This window comes from Gavialis gangeticus, unplaced genomic scaffold (assembly GCF_001723915.1).
Source record: "Gavialis gangeticus isolate Ggan-Ray unplaced genomic scaffold, GavGan_comp1, whole genome shotgun sequence".
Taxonomy (NCBI): Eukaryota; Metazoa; Chordata; order Crocodylia; family Gavialidae; genus Gavialis; species Gavialis gangeticus.
In genome coordinates this window covers 16531807-16551323 of record NW_017729029.1, presented here as the reverse complement: position 1 = coordinate 16551323, position 19517 = coordinate 16531807, and the positions used below count along the sequence as shown (strand labels likewise).

General features: G+C 43.6%; 1 protein-coding gene across 6 annotated transcripts in view; it reads left to right on the top strand.

Moving 5' to 3' along the window:
* Positions 1 to 18528, top strand: part of ATP11C (ATPase phospholipid transporting 11C) — an 83430-nt gene extending 64902 nt beyond the window's left edge. For 2 of the 6 annotated variants that reach the window (XM_019521342.1, XM_019521343.1), the window contains exons 24-30: positions 1002 to 1129; positions 3943 to 4078; positions 5461 to 5526; positions 7353 to 7456; positions 9724 to 9874; positions 13868 to 13933; positions 17487 to 18528. In XM_019521342.1, coding sequence (XP_019376887.1) covers positions 1002 to 1129; positions 3943 to 4078; positions 5461 to 5526; positions 7353 to 7456; positions 9724 to 9874; positions 13868 to 13933; positions 17487 to 17624 — 789 coding nt within the window. In that variant the 3' untranslated portion in view covers positions 17625 to 18528. Of the gene's footprint in view, positions 1 to 1001; positions 1130 to 3942; positions 4079 to 5460; positions 5527 to 7352; positions 7457 to 9723; positions 9875 to 13842; positions 13934 to 14126; positions 14256 to 15180; positions 15277 to 17486 lie in introns of all 6 variants that reach the window. The other 4 variants (XM_019521346.1, XM_019521345.1, XM_019521347.1 and 1 more) reach the window with 4 other exon arrangements.
* Positions 18529 to 19517: the final 989 nt, after the last annotated feature.

Below are 19517 nucleotides of genomic sequence, written 5' to 3'. Positions count from 1 at the left end.
AGTAGTGGGGGACCAAAACTGGACCCAGCACTCCTGATGTGGCCTCACCAGTACTGAATAGAGAGGAATAACCACTTCCCTCTATCTGCTGGCAGTGCTTCTACCAGTGCAGCCCAGGATGCCATTAGCCTTCTTGGCAACAAGTGCACACTGCTGGCTCCTGTTCAGCTTATTGTCCACTGTCACCCCCAGGTCCTTTTCTGCAGAGCTGCTGCCCAGCCAGTCACCCCCTGCCTGCACCAGTGCATGGGATTATTCCGCCCTAACTGCAGGACTTGGTACTTGTCCTTGCTGAACTTCATGAAATTTCTTTTGGCCCAATCCTCCAATTTGTTTCGGTATCTATGAAAACCAAGCCCTATTACTACTGCCCCCAGCTTGGTGTCATGTGCAAACTTGCTGAGGCTTCACTCTGTGCCATATACCAGGTCATTAATGAAGATATTGAACAAAACCAGCCCCAGAACCAACCGCTGGGGCACTCCACTTGATACCAGTTGCCAACTAGACATCAAGCCATTGATTACTACCCGCTGAGCCCAATGCTTCAGCCAGTTTTCTGTCCACCTTACAGTCCATTCATCCAGCCCATACTTCTTTAGCTTGCCTGCAAGAATGCTGTGGGAGATCATCTCAAAAGCCTTGCTCAAATCAAGGTGTATCACATCCACTGGTCTCCTCGCATCCACAGAGCCAGTCATGCCATAGAAGGCAATCAGGTTGGTCAGGCATAACTTGCCCTTGGTGAATTCATACTGACCATTCCTAATCACCTTCTTCTCCTCCTCCAATTATTTAGAAATAAGCACAGGCTTACAGGTAAATGCCACCTGTCTTTAACTCATCCACTCCATCGGATCATATTGCTCCCCTCTGTGCCCTGACAAAAATATGATGTGGGCTATGTATGCAGCGAACAACAATTGGGATTTTTTTTGAGGAAGGACAGGTTTCACCATCTGAACTCACTTTTTATAATTTCCCCATTCCGGTCTTTTAAGCCTCTCTACGATGCTGCTTACCTTACGATGTACAATATCTGCTTCACATCACTACCGATCCTGGCCTACAGCCTGCTGGAGCAGCATATCAACATTGAAACTCTGACCTCAGATCCACAACTGTATATGTAAGTACCACTGAATCCTGCATGGTCTCCACACAGCCCAACCTTTAGCTTTCCAGCAGGTCTTAAGGGTTGTTACTAGGATTTATTTGGTGATGTTCAGTGTTGCTGATCAGCTGCTCTCTCAACTTCACAAGGGTGAGGCAGGTATTCTTGCAGCGTTGTTTCACTACTTGCTCCCTCATGTCTGTGTTAAGTGGAGTTATGCCTGGGAACTAGAGTACTACTTGCACATCCCATTGCCTATGTCTAGTTACTGGACGGGACTGTAAAACGGAACTTTCCATCAGTTGGTCTCCTTTTCAAAGCCCTTCAAAATGAATGTCATTATTCCCATTTTGTGTATAGAGAAAATTGGGCACAGGCAAGTGAACTAACTTCTGGGAAGAGACAAATCAGGCCAGGCTCAGAATCCAACCCAGCTCTCCTGGGTCCCAGATCAGTGTTCGGGCCACTCAGCTGTAAAGCGAACCTCCTTCTAATCCAAGTGAAAATCATTACAAAAAAATGTAAATTAAGTACTATTTTTGAGGCATTTGCAGTCAGCAAACATGCATGGAAGGAACATTAAATGAACAAAACCCCCAACTTCTCTAGTTGATCTAGGGCAGTGGTTTTCAACCTGTAGTCCGTAGACCCTTGGGGGTCTGCAGACTGTGTCTAATGGGTCCACAAAAGATGACTGTGATCTGTTAAAAGTATGTGAATACCTTCACTTACAATTCAAAGGCATATGCATTTCCATTCGAAATTTCCAAGGGGTTCCACAAATGAAAAAAGGTTGATAACCACTGATCTAGGGGCTCTCAAACCCCTTTTCAAATTGGATTAGGGTGTTTAAGCTCCTTTGGAAAATGGGTCTTGGGCACATCAAAATTGTACTTTTGGTCATTACATTGGCAGACTCACCTTTTCATTGTCAGGGTTGGAGAAAGATGTGACGGGTGGGGGAGCAGTGAACACATTTGCACAAGTATTAGAAAAGTGAGCTCAGCCATAGTCAGGGGCTTATTTTGTGGCATGCCTGCCAAAGAGGTTTCCCCCCCACATTGTAAAGTGTCATCTGCCTGCATCTCAATGAGTTAGCATACGTAACAAAGCAGGGGCTTTTCTTGCTTTAATAAGAGGTGCTCAGGCATCTTCATCTCTAACAAAATACCACTGCATTATTTTTAGATGCTAGTTATAGTGGGATAGTGTATAGCAAATGCAGTCACCCTGACAGGGTAATGAGTAGTATGAATGCTAGCACATGCAAACCGGGGGAAAAAAAAAGCAGATTAATTGTTCAGTTAAACAGGCTCTAACTTTAATATTCACGACCTTACATGTGTTGCTGAATGCAAAGTGGCTGCTGTGCTGCTGCTGTGTAAATTGCTGAGTTGCTGCAGTGCAGATCTCTATAGTCGTGAGCCACTGTCAAATCTTGCTCATGAAAAGTGCTGCAGGACATAAAATGCAAATACAGAGGAGAATTTGGGGTAAAGAAGTTCTTATGATTGCCCTGACCCAGCGCCTGCAAGATCTGATTTTCCTTATACAACCTTTCCCTGCAAATCAAAATGACAGTACACCGTTTCCCTTTTGGGTGAGAGCTTTGTAACGTCGTAATTTTTTGAATGTCAGCAAGCCTTTGCATTATAAACTATAATTATAAGAGACCCCATGCTGCAGCTGTTTGCAAGATGCAGCCTGCTGGAAATTGCCGCCATGCATTTTTTGGTTTTAATGGAAGGGAAATCAGTGGTGGTGTTTCTCATTGTAAAGCCTGTCTCCTGCTCACCCCCAAAATGCCAGCCATGGAGAATGCTGAATGATATAGATCCGTGGAAACTTCTCTCGGAAAGGCATGATGCTATTGGTTTTAAACGCGTCTTTCCTGGACACTATATCTAGGCACTGCATTACATTTGTAAATTCGTCTCAAAGCTGAGGGTGTTTGCATTTTTCTTTGGGGTTTGGAATCCCTCCCTTTGTCTGGTTTCAGAGCGTATTTCTTGGGTCTGCTGCTAAAGGGCAAGGAAAAACAGCCGAGGTCTTGCACTTTCCGAGACATGGCTATTGTCACTGCTGCAGTCCACGAGAGGGAGCCCATTCATACAAGGACAGCCTTGCCGAGGGCAAAGGATCCCTTATGTGAAAGCATTCCAGAGCCCACAGCAAGTTAATTTACTACCTCCTTTCACCAACGAACCAGCTCAGCAGAGCCTTGGGGTCCGGTACCCCCTGCATACAATTCAGAGGTCTTTCCCTTAACAAAGGAGACGTGCCAGCTTCAAAACATCTACGACAAATAATTGTGGACTTGTAGAAATTTACCCTTTGAAAGAGATGTGTTGGAAAGGAGCAGAGCACAGAGAGGGAATGGCGAGAGAGGGAGGCTCTAGCAAGGGTAGTGCCACATCGCTTGCTCCTTTCTTACTGTCCTGTTTTAGACTTCAGCTGCCACAAACCTTAACCCGTGTTAAGTTGCACAGTGCTTTTGTGGCACAGAACTGGGTAATAACATAGCGATTCTCCTTCCGTTTGGACTGAGTCAGGATTTGAGGCTCCTTGTCCAAACCTGAGAGGCTACCACAGTAATATGCTTGACCCATTTATGACCCCTTCTAATCAACAGTTTTCCATATTTTAATGTAGTTTGGGGTCTCTCTATATAGTGAACTACTTTTCACTTTTTAATGCACAAACCTGAACACCAAAATTAGAGCCTTGGACCAGAGTCCGCTGCACTGAGCAGGAGTCTCATTGGCGTCCATGGGCTTTGCATCCAGCTCTGAAAGGGAAAGTGATTCTCCTGTTCCTCTGCTTCACAGGAAAATTTCTGATAATGCCATGTTACAATGGAAGCCCTTCTTTTACTGGACCTTTCTGGGCGCCTTTGAAGGACTTGTGTTTTTCTTCGGAGTTTACTTTCTTTTTCAAAATTCATCATTAGAAGATAATGGAAAGGTAAACCCCCTAACCCCTTCCCCCTGAAAAAAAAAATCAAAAATCCCCCTGTTGAGTGTGTTTGTGTGTTTCTATATAATTATATATATGCATAAATCTGTGTAACATGTCTTGTTGTGTCTTATGATGTAGTAACATGTAAGTCATGGTTGCTTTAGCAGCACAAAAGTAACTTGAGATTACGAAGTCACACGATGAAATATTGTGTTAGTGCCGTTACATGAAGCTTCTTCCAAAGTGCCATGAAAACAATTTAAAAGTGCTTGTGCTGTCTGAGTACCATAGTCGCTCCTACAGACATGACTGCCTTCAAACCATTAGGCCTCATCCTCCCACGGATTTCGCTCACAGCTTCCATGCATTTTTTTAGAGGAGTTCTGGGTGCACAGTGGTGGTAGGATGAAACCCACCTTCTCCAAGTAACCATGCAAACCTGGCTCTTTCAAAAATAGCTATTGAAATTTGAGTAACTTACATAGGATGACCATATATGCATACAACTTTTTTTTTTTTAAAGTTGTTATAACCGCATCTCATTGGTAAGCCCCTGTGCTGTAATCCCAATACCCATGGATACATATTCTCATTTTAATTATAACTGAATGAAACCTTTTTAGCATCAGGATGTTGAGTAAATAACCAGAAAGGCTGAATCTATATGTGACGCTGAACTGACGCATAGGGTCACGTCCTGTTTCGTAAACGCTTATGACTGTAAGAACTGCTACCAGCAATTGTTCATGATATCCATGTATGTTTGATTGAATCCTTCCTCGCTCCTATGAACTTTAATTTTTTTGCATTTTTTCAAACTTTTACATTTCACTTTCTGTTTTAATGTATGCATTCAGATCTTGACAGCCTTTGGTAAGCACCTGTCCCATTCATTGCCATCATTTGGCCTATATGCAGTATCTGCTTTTCTTTGTTGTGCATAGTCACTAGTATGTGCAAGCAAAACAAGTGTGTTCTAGTTTGAATATATCGAGCTGTACATTCAGCTAACGGGGGAAAAATTCCATGAATTGCCGTGTTGGCTTTGTATTATGAGAGAACACAAAGTAAATGTCCTGAAACTTTTAAATACCAGTGGTCAAAATGACATGTCTTCTCCATAAACATTTCTGTTAGTAGAACACTTATTTGGTACTGTCACAACAACGCGTGAATTGTTCGTATGGTACTGCATGGCCCAGGAATAGTGTAATGGGCAACTAGCTTTGTAAGAGTGTCTGGTGTATATCTTCGTAGATCTAAATCTAGGGAAACAGTCACTTTCCATTGAATTTCCACTCCCCTCCCTCATTACTGCTTGTGTAGTTAGTTTTGTTCTTCCAGCAAACCACACAGAGATACATATGATAATTGAAAATGTTTTTCAGGTTTTTGGAAACTGGACCTTTGGAACTATTGTTTTTACCATATTAGTCTTCACTGTCACACTAAAGGTGAGAGCTTGCCTTTATTTCCAATAAGCTAATTCTGTTATAATCATTTAAAAAAGCCTACATGCACTTTAGGATGAGATTATGCTTTTAAGATACCAGTAGCATTTTCCACATATATTTATGTTTGTGTTCTTCCGTTTTTCCTTTTATGTTAAACGCATCGTAGTGTGTTTACTGTGAAGGCAGCTCACATGATTTATATTCCAGGCTGTAATTCGTACTTGGTTTTGTGTGTGTGTGAGAGCATGCATGCAAATGTGTTTATATGTGTTCCTGTTCTGTAAATTGTATACCTGTTTTTATCCTATTTTCTGATCTGCCTAGGTGTGTTCTCTTGTCTCATCTCTCCTTCCATACCTTCACTTCCTTGGCTATCAGAAAAGGAAATGCAAGGTTCATAAAACAGTCTTAAAAAATTAAATTAATCCTGGCTCACACACCTTTAAATGACTTGGGGCTGTGTGGCATAAAACTACATGAGAATCATGGATAAGTAAGGCTAAATAGGACCTCTGGAGGTCATTTAGTTCAACCCCTGCCTGAGGCAGGATCATTCCTATCCAAACCATCCCATACAAAACCTTGTCTAACCTATTATGAAAACCACCCAATCAATCCTGCTACACAGCCTAACCTGCCACGGGCAAAACGGGGACCACAGCAGTCAGTGTCCTGCTGCTGTCAAGGTAATTAAAATAAGTTTGAGAGATCTAAGGAAGAGGGCTATGCCCCCCACCCAGAGGAAGGCAAAAATCTCTACAGACTTTACCAATCTGGCCTCATGGTAAAATTTCCTTCCTGACCCCAAATATGGTGATTAGTCTGACATTGAGCAGAGGGGCAAGACCCTCTAGCCAGAAATCTCCGAGATTTAGTCCCAGCAGGAATATTGGCACATCCCAGTCAGATAAATGTTGTACTGTAGTAGAGTCCCAAAAGCTCTACCAAGTAGCCAGACTAGTGTGTTGTGTGCTCGGTCACCCATACTCTACTGGCAGCCTGTTGGTCTTGGCCCAATACTAGTAGGATATATATATATGAACATGGGAACATGAACATGGGAACATAATGCTGGTAGGAGTCTCCTGGGTCTTCGACTCCAGTCCCCTCTGATCACAGTCAACCTTTTGCCCAATGGATCTGTGAGCTCATCCACTCTGGACCCTTCTCACACACCACAAAGCACCCTATAAAAAACCTTGCAATGTGTCAGGGCTAAACAGCAGGGAAGACAAAGCAGGGAATTTGATTGGTTAATATAGATAATAGAGGGTGCGTCCACATGTGCATCAACGTGCTTTACTTAATGCACATTAAATCTAGTACCTCTGTTGTACTAGGAAAATGCTCATTAGCCTGTCCTAATATGCATTAACTAAAGAGCATGGTTTTAAAGCGATGCTTAATTCAGATTAGCCTATTTTAATGTGCATTAACTAAATAGTACTTTTTTAGTGATGCTTTAATGCGCATTAGAATAGGCTAATGCTCAGTGTTTTGAGCTTGCTGCTGCCCCTGCATTAATGCTTCACAAAAGCATTGCACTTTTTATTCCCAGAGTCAGTCCCAAAGACTTTACAAGCCAGCATCATGAAAAAGGAAATTAAAACCTCTTGGGGAAGGTCTCTTGTTGGCATGTACTGGTGTCTACATGGTTTTTCATTGCTGGACCTGTGCTAACAGATGGTCGAATAGTACATTTGAACACCTAAATGAAATGAGAACAGCTGTGATGAAGTCAAGTCGATCACGTACATGGCACTGCAACGTGTGCATTGCAACTGTTAACTATGGATTTATGTTTAACTATTGTTTTGTGTGTGCAGTTAGCACTAGATACTCGATTCTGGACTTGGATGAACCACTTTGTGATCTGGGGCTCCTTGGCCTTCTATGTGTTTTTCTCGTTCTTTTGGGGAGGAGTCATTTGGCAAGTATCTTTTTTTGGTTTTGATTTAGATATATGACAATATATGTATATATGTGCATATTTTAGGAGAACACGCAGTGTTTGTATGTGTATAATGCTCCCGCAGAGTTTGATTCCTTCAGGCATTCAGAAATAGTATGCAGGAGGGGGGGAAAGATGATTGATTTTTTGAATTAATGTGTTTTACTATTAAATGCTAGTTAATATTAACACAGAAGCACAGAAAAAACCACGCAAGGCATCAGACAGAGATTGAAATCTATATTTCCACTAATGAAGCTCTTTATAAAGTGTTTCCAAATGCACAGCTGCCATAATCTTTGCTTCCACAGCAATAATTTCTAACCTCCAGGGACACCCCAGGTGCGAGGGGAATTCAATGATGCATTATCCATTTACAATGAAGCCTGGGAACTTTTTCACTGCAGCTTGGAAAATGCACTTGCTTATAGCAGGCTGCGGGCTGTCCATGACTAATACTGTCACCCTTCCCAGAAAATAAGCTTTCATTGAAAGAGCAACAAGTTTCTAGGCCACATGGCTGCAAGGGAACCTTGCAAGTGTGAACAGGGCTTCCAGCCTAGTTTTTCCTAAGTCTTCAGAGGATTTCCTATCCTCCAGCTGCCGCGGAGTGGGAAGATGACAGAGGATGATGATTTTTCGCCTCTAGGAGCCAGAGGAGAATGGGGGAGAGTAGCTTCAAAACGATCAAATACCCACTAGCTAAAGTCTACAAAAGATGCAGCCTGTTGAGCAGACAGCACCACGGCAGGAGTCCAACAGCAGTGTGGTTTAGCTTCTTCCCTGGTGGCATCTTAAAGCCATTTTCTTAATGGTCAGGTGTCCCGGTAAATATGTCTGATTCTGTATGGGTAGAAGGTGAGAGATAGAGAGAAAATACAGTGGAGGTAGAGTGCACCCTGAGGAAAGCAAGAGCTGGAGTTGGAGCAGGAGTTGGTAGTATGTGATGCCTAAAGGGATGGAGCCAGCAGAAGAGAACATGAAATTCTGGCCGTACAGAAATGAGAGCGCTGCCATGGATAGCAAAGGAGACGGGATTTCAGCTAGCATGTCTTAAAATAGCAAACAAGCCTTCATTCAGGACACTTTATTGGCTGTCAGCTTTGTGTTTGACATATTGCAGATTCATCCCTCTAAGTGGCAAGGAGAAGGCATCCTGAGCCCTAGGTTTGGTCCTGGAGCCTGCCAATAAATAAATGGAGATGACGCGAGTCATTTTATGGAGAGCTGTGAGCTTTGTTTGGTCTGGACTGTAAGAAGTTCAATCGAATTTGGTCTGTAACCTCACCAGCTATCTCCTTGCATTCAAATGCCTGAATTTTCCCCCGGTGTGTTTACTGTGCACAGTTAAATATTTGGAGCTAATGTTAAACAACGACTGCATTAGAATTCTTGTCACCGTTTATTTAGCAGCCGTCTTCTGCAAGCATCTGTCAGTTCCCTGCTGTCATCGCGGGAGGCAGAAAGATGCCTGCGACTGGATTTCCATCATCCGAAGACATCTCAGAAAAACCTTTAGATGAGTTCAAGTTCCAAATAAAATAATTTAATTCACAACAAAATGATTTGGCAATGATGCGATCGAGCGATGATAGGAAAGGAAGGCTGGAAAGGATATCATAATGTCATGTAGTCCAGCCCCCTGCTCAGGGAGCTGCGGAGGGAAGTTGGGCAGGAGTTTGTGCTGGGACGGCCAGCAGCCACCTTTTGAGACAGGAGAGAAGGAGCCATCAACTGAGAGAGCTGGTTGAAGCGAGGAAAGTTAACCACTATGTTAGCTGGGGGAGAGGCCCGTAAGCCGAGGGGAGCAAAGCGTAAGAAGAGTCACTGGAGCTGTCGTGGCAGAGAGAAGAGGAGACTGGGAAAGCACAGATAGATAAACTCCATAAGGAGCAGGGAGCAACTGTGCCAGGCAGGGGCTGAGCTGCCAGTGAGACCAGAGAAGCAGGTATGAACCTTTGCTAGGATGAAGCTGCTAATTGCTGTCAGAGAAGTCACAGGAGCTTGCAGGCAGCCGACGGAGAAGCAGAAGAGGGAGCAACATGAAAGCAGAAGCCGGGGGCACACACGTGGCAGTCAGGCTGTGTGCACTCTTATGTGTTAAGGGGGCTGTAAATACACCCACATTTGAAATATTGTCCTATAAAACCTCTGGTCTGAACCTTCCTGGGAAACCTGCCCAAGGGGAAAACTGCCATAGCCATGTGCAATATCTGAAAGTACCTGTCTCTTATTTTTTCTTCTAGGCCTTTCCTGAAGCAGCAAAGAATGTATTTTGTATTTGCACATATGGTGACTTCTTTATCAAGCTGGCTGGCAATAATCCTCCTGATCTTCATCAGCCTTTTCCCAGAGATTCTTCTAATAGTTTTTAAAAATGTAAGAAGGAAAGCCCAGGTAAGGACTGCTTATGCACCATGTACTTTCCTTTCTTGCAGAGTTTCTTCCATGCTTACAAAGCTCAGGGTGAAAGTGCACTTTCCATATCCAGGTATAAGTTTCCGAGAGTCTCAGCATGTTGTCGCTTCATGTACTAAACAAAGTAGCTAAAAGTTTTGTTCAGATCTGCATTAAGCAGCAGACTCAGTACAGGGCTTTTTCATTCAGACTTTGACGTTCTGTGGAGCACAAAACCTTTCTCTTATAGAAAGTCAAAATCCCCTATAGTCCAGATCAAATTGGACTGAATTTTGCTTTCGGTGTCACTAGTCCAGCTTCACTGCCAGTCTAATTGACTGTCAAAACTTGCAAACTTTTGCCCAGAGATGTTTTATTCGCAAAGTCACTTGAGGTGAGATCTTGGATCTGAGCCTGGCTTTTTATTTTGATGGGTGAGATCATCAGTGTTTTTCTATCGCCTTCCTTGTTCCCTTCAATAGAGTCGAGGCAGATATGTTGTGGGCGAGCCGATTAAATTCTCGCTCTCCGTTTGCCAGGCTGCCCATGGCCTTGACAGCTAGCTCAGAGTCGGTGAGAATAGACTTCTCCTAGAGCCCCCCATCACCACAGTCGCTGAACAACTCACAGTCATTAACGTGATGATCATCACCGGAGAGGAAGTGATACTGTTCCCCACATTGTATCCCAAGGGGCAGGGGTTAAATGATTTAGCAAGGGTCATGAAGGACGCCTGTAGCACAACGGCATAGGAATCCAGTACAGACCCAAGCTAGCACCCTCAAGCTAGCCTTCCTCTTTGTATGTACCCACTGCCTCTTCAGGGAAAACACTGGCTTTTCCTTTAGAGGGACCAGCCATCCTCCTGAAGCCTCTCTGTGACAGAATAGGGAAGAAATACGGGAGGAGATGTGCAACGTGGCAATTGTCCCCTATAAGCGTGAGCTTATGTTAGATGCCCATTCACCTTTGCCTTCCTTGCCTCCCATCCTCAGTGCCAGTACACCTAGGGTTACAACATGCATGCAAGGTGGCATTTGATCATGTGAAGTACAGACTTACGTTCCCTGGCAGGTTGTTACAACCGTCTTGGCATCATCCCATCTGAGCCTCCCCCGTTCTCCTCCTTGGTTACTAGCACTGCTAACTCCCCGCTGCCGTCCTGCAGCCTGACTTGCCACACTCCTCCCTCCTCTGGTACATTGCTTTTCAGAGGGTATATTAATGCTTTACATTCAACATCAAGTCTGCAGCAGGCTTAGGAGTGGCACGCCACCACTGATTCTCATTCTGATCATTGCTTTCTATTTTCCTAGGTAATACCTGACCCACAGGGTGTAGCATAGGTTTGCTATAATCATTCATGCCTTCAATGACACTAAGTTAACTAGGAATTTATGTTCAATGAAAATGTTAAATTACTTAGTAAATTTAAGAGGGGGATGACTTTTCTCATAGTGCCGTAGCAAACTGTTTTGGTTCTACTGTAAGCCTCAGGCACTTTCTTCATCTGGAACAACTTGTACTCTCCGTCTTCTGTATTTTGGCCAAAAATGGATATTTAACTGGAAATTAAGGAGAACCTCGGACCTCAAGATATTTCTCCAAAGCCTTTTGATGGATGACTTTGACAGAATACCAGTAGAGCGGTGGTTCTTAACCTATTTGCAATTGGGCTCAATGGGCTGCACCCACACAACTTACTTCTGGTGTACCCATTTAACAGGATGTCACATGGGCCACAGCAGTGTGCTGATTGGGTCGCATATGGCCCCCAGGTTGAGAACCACCGAAGTAGAGTAATATATACATACGTGCAAAAATGAAATTAGTCAAACCATTTATTCATTCCTGTTTTAGCTTTATATGCCATGAACACTTCTTGAATCACTGTCTATCAGACAATTTCTAACCCTCTACCACTTATGGCTTTTCTTCTTTTAAAAAGAAAAACCTCCCTTTGGAAGTTTCCTGAATTTTATCAAGTGTGGCCAAATTATTCAGAGTCGCTAAGTTTGATATTTTTCTTTCCTGATCCATTTTTGTTTTCGATGATCAAAAAAATAGCTTAATGGTTTTTTGAGATTCAAGCTGAGCAGGAAAGAAAGGTCTGGCAATGGAGTTGAAGTAACGTTTGATATCGTCAAGGCTGGGAAAGGAGAAATGTAACGTGACAATTCCAGTTATTTAAAAAAAAAAGTTCTCTGTCTACCAAATTCACTTTGGAGTCCATTGCAAAACCATTGCTGGCTTCAGCAGCGGCAAGATTCGGGCCTTTCTGTGAATTTAGACAACAGCATCTGATAGATCAGCAGTTTGACACCCAAGATTTATTTTCTGAGTGGATGGGGTTGATACGTTCTGGCTTTCCACCTTGCCCCAAAAGTCTGTCATTAAGATGCTCACCCTTCATGTGAAAGGCATGTCCTTAACCAGTCTTTGGTTGGTGCAAACTTCCCCTCATTAAAGTCATTGGGAGTGCTGTCATCGATCACCATATCAATGGCATATGACCCTTGCTGCTCCCCTAGTTGGGGAAGACACTTAACTTCCAGCACACAAGTTTGGTGATTCTCATTAAAGCTCTCAGATCCATCAGGATCCAGACTGCTGGTGTGAAGCAGGTACAGGAAAGAAATTATCAAGTAGTTATAAAGACTGGATTACAAATTGGCCGTTCACCTGGGAACTGGCCTATCTTGCCTCGCACTGCTGAGCAGACAACCTTTCCTGCCTATGGCTTTGGCTGCTGGGGATGCTTTTAGAGAAATAAAAAAGAAAACCATTGGTGTGGTTTTTCAGCTGAGCTACAGTGTGCTGCATGCATACAGCATACTGTACGTTTTTGCATACGCTGAACATACGATGTCTCTTTTCAAATTGCTGTTTTATAATCCTAGGTCAGCAGGTCAGAACTGGATGCTGGGAGCCATAGGTCTGTATCCCCGACCAAACACTAAGGAAATAGCCTTTTTCTTAAAGGGCTCAACTCATTCCAGTTGAAAACAAGGGCTGGATTTCTTTTTCAAAGGAACTAAAGGGAGTCAGGGCCCCAGTTCCCATTCAGAGAGGGATGCCCTTACCTCCTTGGGAAGTCAAAACTGAGCCGTGCATTTAGGTGCTCACACTTCCAGAATGTGAGAAAAGTCTTCAGGGCCAGCACTGCTGGTTGCTGTGTCTCCTTTTGAGAAAGTACAGTTGAAATCCAGACCCCCTGGAGTTGACAAGAACTGGCTGTAGCAGTATCGTAATGTGAGGTGGGTGAGCGTTGCACACGCCCTGGATGTGCCACCTTGGGAGAAGCACCAGGAAGATGGCATGGTGGGCAGGGAAGGCTTGACCCCCAAAGCTGTTGCTGCCTACCTTGCTTTGGCAGCAGGAAAAAGCCAGTGCAGGCAGCAATTGCCATACAGTACAAGGCGTGTTGGCCATCGGTTTTATAGAGCAGCACTGAAGTTTGCTGCTGCTGGGAGGGGAGAAGAGAACTGACCCCCATTCTTTTTTGTCACCAAAATCAGCATTTATTTTGTCCTCTGGATATGAGCTACAGCAGGAAAAAAATGTGACGTTTCTCCCGGTAGCAGCAAACTCCATTGCTAGTCTAGAGAAGTAGGATTTCCAGAACATTTTCTACACCATGATACTGCCTGGCCTCTGCTCTCTCAGGTGTCTGTGCAGGCAGTTGAGAAGGCAGGAGGGCCGGAGGGGTGGGTGGGGGAAGGAGAACAGACCGCTGGCCTCAGCACACTTCATGTCTCAAGGCTCTGGCCTTCTGTAAGTTCTGGTTTCTCTTCTAAAATATTGCTCTTGTATAGCATTTCTCTTTAGCTGCTCTCTGCCTGCTTGAGCTTTATGTCTCTATGTGGAAATATTTTTGCAATGCAAAGTGTGTTCGTATTTTCCTTGGTTTCTGCATTTCTCTCTGTTCTCCTGCAATTTCCTATCTTTTTTGTGCTGTTGTGAACTAGGTAACGAAACGCCTTCCTTCCTCAGGAACATCCACTATCTTCATGCTCTCTCAAACTTCCAGCAATCACACCTTTTCTTGGAGTGAATAAGGTGATTCCCTTTCTTAATTGTACATGTTGCCTCTCCTGCTTTCATTTCCTTTTCATAAGGCATAATGGCTGATCATTTGTATATTTTGATCTGCTGATGCAGCAAATGCTTTACTTTTTTTTAACAATATTTTTTTTTATTTAAGTGTATTTCGTCACCCCCTTCATCTGTTTTGGTTTTGCAACTCTGCTGGTCAAACATTCAACTAGAGAATCAGAGAGAAGTAGGGCTGGAAGGGACCTCCAGAGGTCATCTAGTCCAACCCCCTGCCTGAGGCAGCATCATCCTTATCCAAATTATCCCGTACATGCCACAAATCAAATTAAGTCCAGCTAGTTCCATTTTAGTAGTGACCTGAAGGGGCTGCCATTATCTAAATATCCAACCACATGCTGGTGCTAAGACAAGATCCAACCTCGGAGAACTGCAGTCTGCCTCTTAGACCAGACTCTTAGCTAACATACGGTAAGTTGTGTAGCTCTGTGGAAATCAATGTAGCTCCAAAAACTTGCACCCTTGGTAAGAATCTCAGTTTCTTTAGATAGCCCAGTCTTCCCCTCTTCTGGTCTGTTTGTTAGTGCATCAAGTAAAGATTTCTCTGACCCATGGAAACAACAAGCAACTTCATTTGATTTTTGTAGTAAATAATGCATCTCAAACTTGTTAAGCCCAGAGGTTAGCAGTGGCTTCTTGCATACACTTTACTCCCTAATAAAACAACGTAGGGTAATATCACAATAAAGAACATTTGCTATTTATCTCTACAGCAGAAATCACTGTCAGAACTCACTGCACTAATTACACTTCTCAATTACAGCTGTTTGCCATGGGAAAGGTATGGTTTACTCCTGAAACTCCAGCATGAACAGTTTATGCAAACCCTAGTGGTCCCACTGTCACCTAGCTGTGCTGGCCACGTACTTTCAGCATTTCTCAGTGTCTACAGTAGTCAGGAGCAGGGGAGGGTGGATTCTTCCTCTTGTCAAATTTGGGTGCCTATAATGGGACTTTTGAACAAGTGGGATGAATTTCAGAGTTGCTGAGAACCCCTAATTTGATGTATTGACACTGCCTGAAACTAGTGGTGCTCTTCCAAAAAAAAAAATGGTCAGCTTAATCCTGGCGTTTATAACGTGTCTTTTCATGCTGGAAGTTACCTTAAAAGAATGATATAAGTAGTTTATTATTACATCACTGGGGATCTTAGTTTCTCACCTTCTTTAAGTATTTTTGCCTCACTATTACAGAACAGTAGGAAGGCATCTGATTCATTGTCGCCCCGACCTTCTGTCAGACCTCTTCTTTTAAGAACGTTCTCAGATGAGTCTAATGTATTGTAACAGGTACCCTGGCCTTAGGGTGGCTTTAAAGGTTCAGATTAACCAAACTCCCTTCCCCGCCAATCAATTAAAATACGGTTCTTATCATCTTCTTAACAGCTGGTGTGGGACACCTGTCTGCAAAGTATAAAGATGCAATGCTTGGCATACATTTTAATTTGGGAGATGTTATAAGACCTTTATCAGGACCTCTGAGCTGGGGGGATTCCAGAAAGCGAAAACATTCAGCTATAGCAAAATGGGAATATACAGTAGAGGTGGCACTTATTATTACACGTTTATTTTGGGGGAAATATTAAGCTGAGACTGCAAATATTATCAGGGTATCATGCCGGCAGCGGTCATAAAAAGCTAAAACTACTGTATTTGTATTGAAGTGCTCAGATCCCAATTATTAAAAGTATACCAGGATTGCATCAAGGTGGTAATGAAGGGGTTTTTTAAATTTCCGGGGGGTTATTAATGCATGCTCTTCTGTCAGAATTAAATAAGTTCCAATTCATGCGACTCAAACTGAAACTAAACATGCGGTATATGTATTATCCATATAATGCATGGTACATTTGTCCGTGTCTGTGTGTGCATATATGTGCACACACAATTTCTTAGACCACGTTTGATTTTTCTGAAACACACTCATTAACCAGCCAAAACATTGTAGTTCTTAGAAGGAGATAAAAATGCCAAATTGAATGCACATCTCAACCTTTTGGGCAAAATATTACCTGGCTCTGCAGTGCCGGGCATGTGGAACCACAGCCTTGTTCTCAGCATTTCATGTCTCAAATGCCTGAATTTGCCAGGGAGGGAAGGCATTTAGCCAGGTTAGTGCCAGATAGAAAGCCCAGTCGTCCCCACCCCACCAATGTGCATCTCCGGGTTTACATAGTCTCACATATTGATCCCACATATGGATCCCACAGTTCCTTTGCACTGAATTTTGCAGTGAAGCAAGGACTGCAGTTTTCAGCATCAGCTAGGACCTGTGTTTCAACGTGGGAGGTTCCTCTTCATGAACTGAGGATGCTTCCATTGGCCTGCTGGAAACTGAGGGTTTTAGACAGTGCCCTAATTCAACCGAGGCCTGAGCATCACTTCAAATAAGCACATCACATGCCATTTCACTCCCCGATTGTTTTACAGCCTGCTAAACATTAGATGGTGCTGTATGCTGTTGTTTTCTAGCAGAACGATTTATTTGGCTCTGTTGCAGCCTTTTTTTGTTTTTTGTCCTTTAGTGCAACCAAGACTCACCTTGTCTAGGCAGGGTTTCCCTGTGTCAGCTCTGGGCCCAGGAGCCTATTGAGCCTTGTTGCCAGCTGGTCCAGAAAACTGCTGTGCTCTTGTGCCTCCCTTGAGAAAAAGGGTCCATTTCTGCTCCAGAAATTCCCCGTGAAATTCTTCTATGAATACTTGAAAAATACGCTTTCCACCCAGCCCATGTTCAGCACAGGTGCACAGAAGCAGGGATAACATGCATCCAGTTGGGGTTTTCCTGCCCCACTAGTAGATGCCCATCTCTCCAGCAGTGGCTTGGTGGCCTCAGCATCCTGTTTGCCTCAGGGTTTGCACTAAGCATAGCGGTAATAATATCACAGGTCCTTGAAACCACGGATTCAGATCCCAGGAGGCTCTGATTCAGCTACCTAGTCACTCAGATCTGTCTGCAGAAGGGTCCCATAATGCAGCGATCCCAGGCAGCAACAGCTCCATGGTGATTTTTTTTTCCCATCTGGAAAGAATGACATATGGTTCCCCAAATTTTCCATTTCCCAGGTTGTATATACATTGGCAAGCAAGATTTTCTGCCCCGTACTGACCTCCTTCACCTGGAACTGCCACGCACGCAGGACTGCATAAGACAGCAGTAACAAATGCAGGCAGAAAATGGCCTAATTTCTTCTTGCCTTTTTGTAGTGTCTGCTAATTGTGAGACTTTGTACCATTTCTCTTGCCCATAATCAAATAAGATGTTATCACTTCTCAAAACAGCCTGGCGCATGATATCGCTGAGCTGAAAGCCATGCAGATTCATTCGTCATACTCCTCCTTGTTATCAATACAATTTGGCATTTTTATCGTGGTCTAATCATTCCTTTTATTCTCCTAGCAAATCCTAATACATGATTCTCCTAAAATAACAAAAAGAGCCCTTTTGCTTTTGGAAGTGTAACGGTTAAAGTAAATGTGCATTTTTCCTTTTTGTTTCACAGAATGCCCCCTTTGATCCTCCTATGTTACTGTCCTACAAACATATGGAGAATGGTTGCATCTTTAAATGGAAACCAGAAGAGGTTATTAATTTGACAGAAAGAGGTCCTCTCAGGATACTGCAAATGCAGCAACGCTAAACACAGCACATGGGCATGCTGTAGGACAAGCCATGCATCTGTGAACTAACGATGCTCTCTTAAGATGACACACACGCTGTAAGCAGCCATGCTGACACAGCAGTAGCCAAGGCCACAGAACCCATTTCTTTTGGCTATTTCCTCCCCCAGATCTAGAAATCAAAAAAAGCACGGGAAACAAAAAGCCTGTCTGAATGGCAAGTCATGCTTAGAACTGCAGGCGAGTTGAATAACCCAAACTTGAGAGAGACAGAGAGAGGTGGACGCGGCATTCCCCCCCGCCCTGCATCTGGATGGAGACTTATCTTTTACAGCCGCAGCAATTGTTCCAACAGCAGTGAACCGCTGCTAAAGTCTTCTCCTTTTGCCTGACCAAAGAAGTACGCAGCCTTCAAAACTTAATTAAGGGCTGGTCCAACTCCATGGAAGGGAATGGAAGAAAGTTCCTGTTGCCTTGTCTAGAAGTTGGATTGGACTCTGCCTGGGAGCTACATGCTGTCCTCTCTAACAACCCCCATTGCCTTGTGATGGGGGGGCTGCGTACCAGCATCTGGAGACAGGATGTGATCCTTAGAAGCACTGAGCTTTCCAATGAACACGGCAGGATGACATGAAGCACTGAAGAATTAGTTACTGCTGGTGTGAAACATTCAGTGACCTCAGGGGTAGATGAGTTAGTTGTTCCACGTTCCTTTTAAAAAGTTAAGTGTTTTTATCCAGAAATCCAAGGAGCTGATGAAATATTTGAAGAGTTCTTATGTGGTGAGAATTTTTTTTTCCATGTTACAATTGGTTGTTTTTTTTATTTCTGAAAAAAGTTAAAGGAAAAATAATGAGCATTTTCCCCTTTTATGTCCTGGAAATAAACAGAATCCTTCTGTTTGAGAGTGCCTCTCTGGTCAGAGAAAAAAAATCATAGTCAAAAGTCACGGTGTGCCAAATACTCGTCCCCAGCTGGGTCTCCTTATTGTGTTCACATGAATGCTGGTGCAGTTGTTTAAATACTTTTTAAGGACCTGGTTGCCAGCCACAGTGAGGTGCTTGGATGTCCTTATGAGGGTGTTTGTGCCTGTTAATAACAGCATCCTCAGCTATTTGCACTGACAAAAAGGCCAGGCCAATTTAAAAATACAGGAATCAATACATCTAGTTGTAGGTGGCTACATGTTACAGCATTCAAAAACTAAGAGGTTCTTCTTAAATCTGCCTTTAGCAAGTTGCTGGGAGTGGTGATTTCAGTTCAAAATACTGTACATGCAGAGCATGAGGGTGCAATGCTGGACACTCAGCTCCATGGTGGTTGGGACGCAGGAAAAGCAGTACCTTTTGTTGCAAAAAGTCCTTGGTGTGTGTGTATTGCATCTCACAAGAAGCGCAATTGCTTGTTGAATTTTTACCACTAATCTTCCCTGGTTGACTTCCCCTTCGCTGTGTCTGATCCAGGTGTGCCTGCGTCTGGAAGGGCCCACACAGACTGTAAAGCATGAGAACGTGCTGTCGGTGTTGTGATCAGTTGTCGAGTGGGTGGTTTGGCAGGCTGCTGACTCCATCCAACTCTTTTTCAGGTTTCCATTGTAGTTTCCTCCAGGACCCACCTCTTGCAGCTGTGTCCTTCCATACCTCCTCTTCTCATACGTTATGTGGTCTCCCCTCTGGGTGCTTGCCTTCTGTACACCTCATTGCTACCTTGTCTCATTCCACAATTTCATGCATCCTTTTTGCATGTTCAGTTCATCTTCCTCTTTCTATACTTGCATCTTTCAGCTCACTTCCTACAGCTGCTACAGTTATCTCTTGCTCAGTCTCTTCTCAGCGTCCCAATGGTTGCCTTTAAAACTCAGTGTTGCAGTTTGCAACCAGCTGAAATCCATCTTTGTTAAAACCAGACTCTCT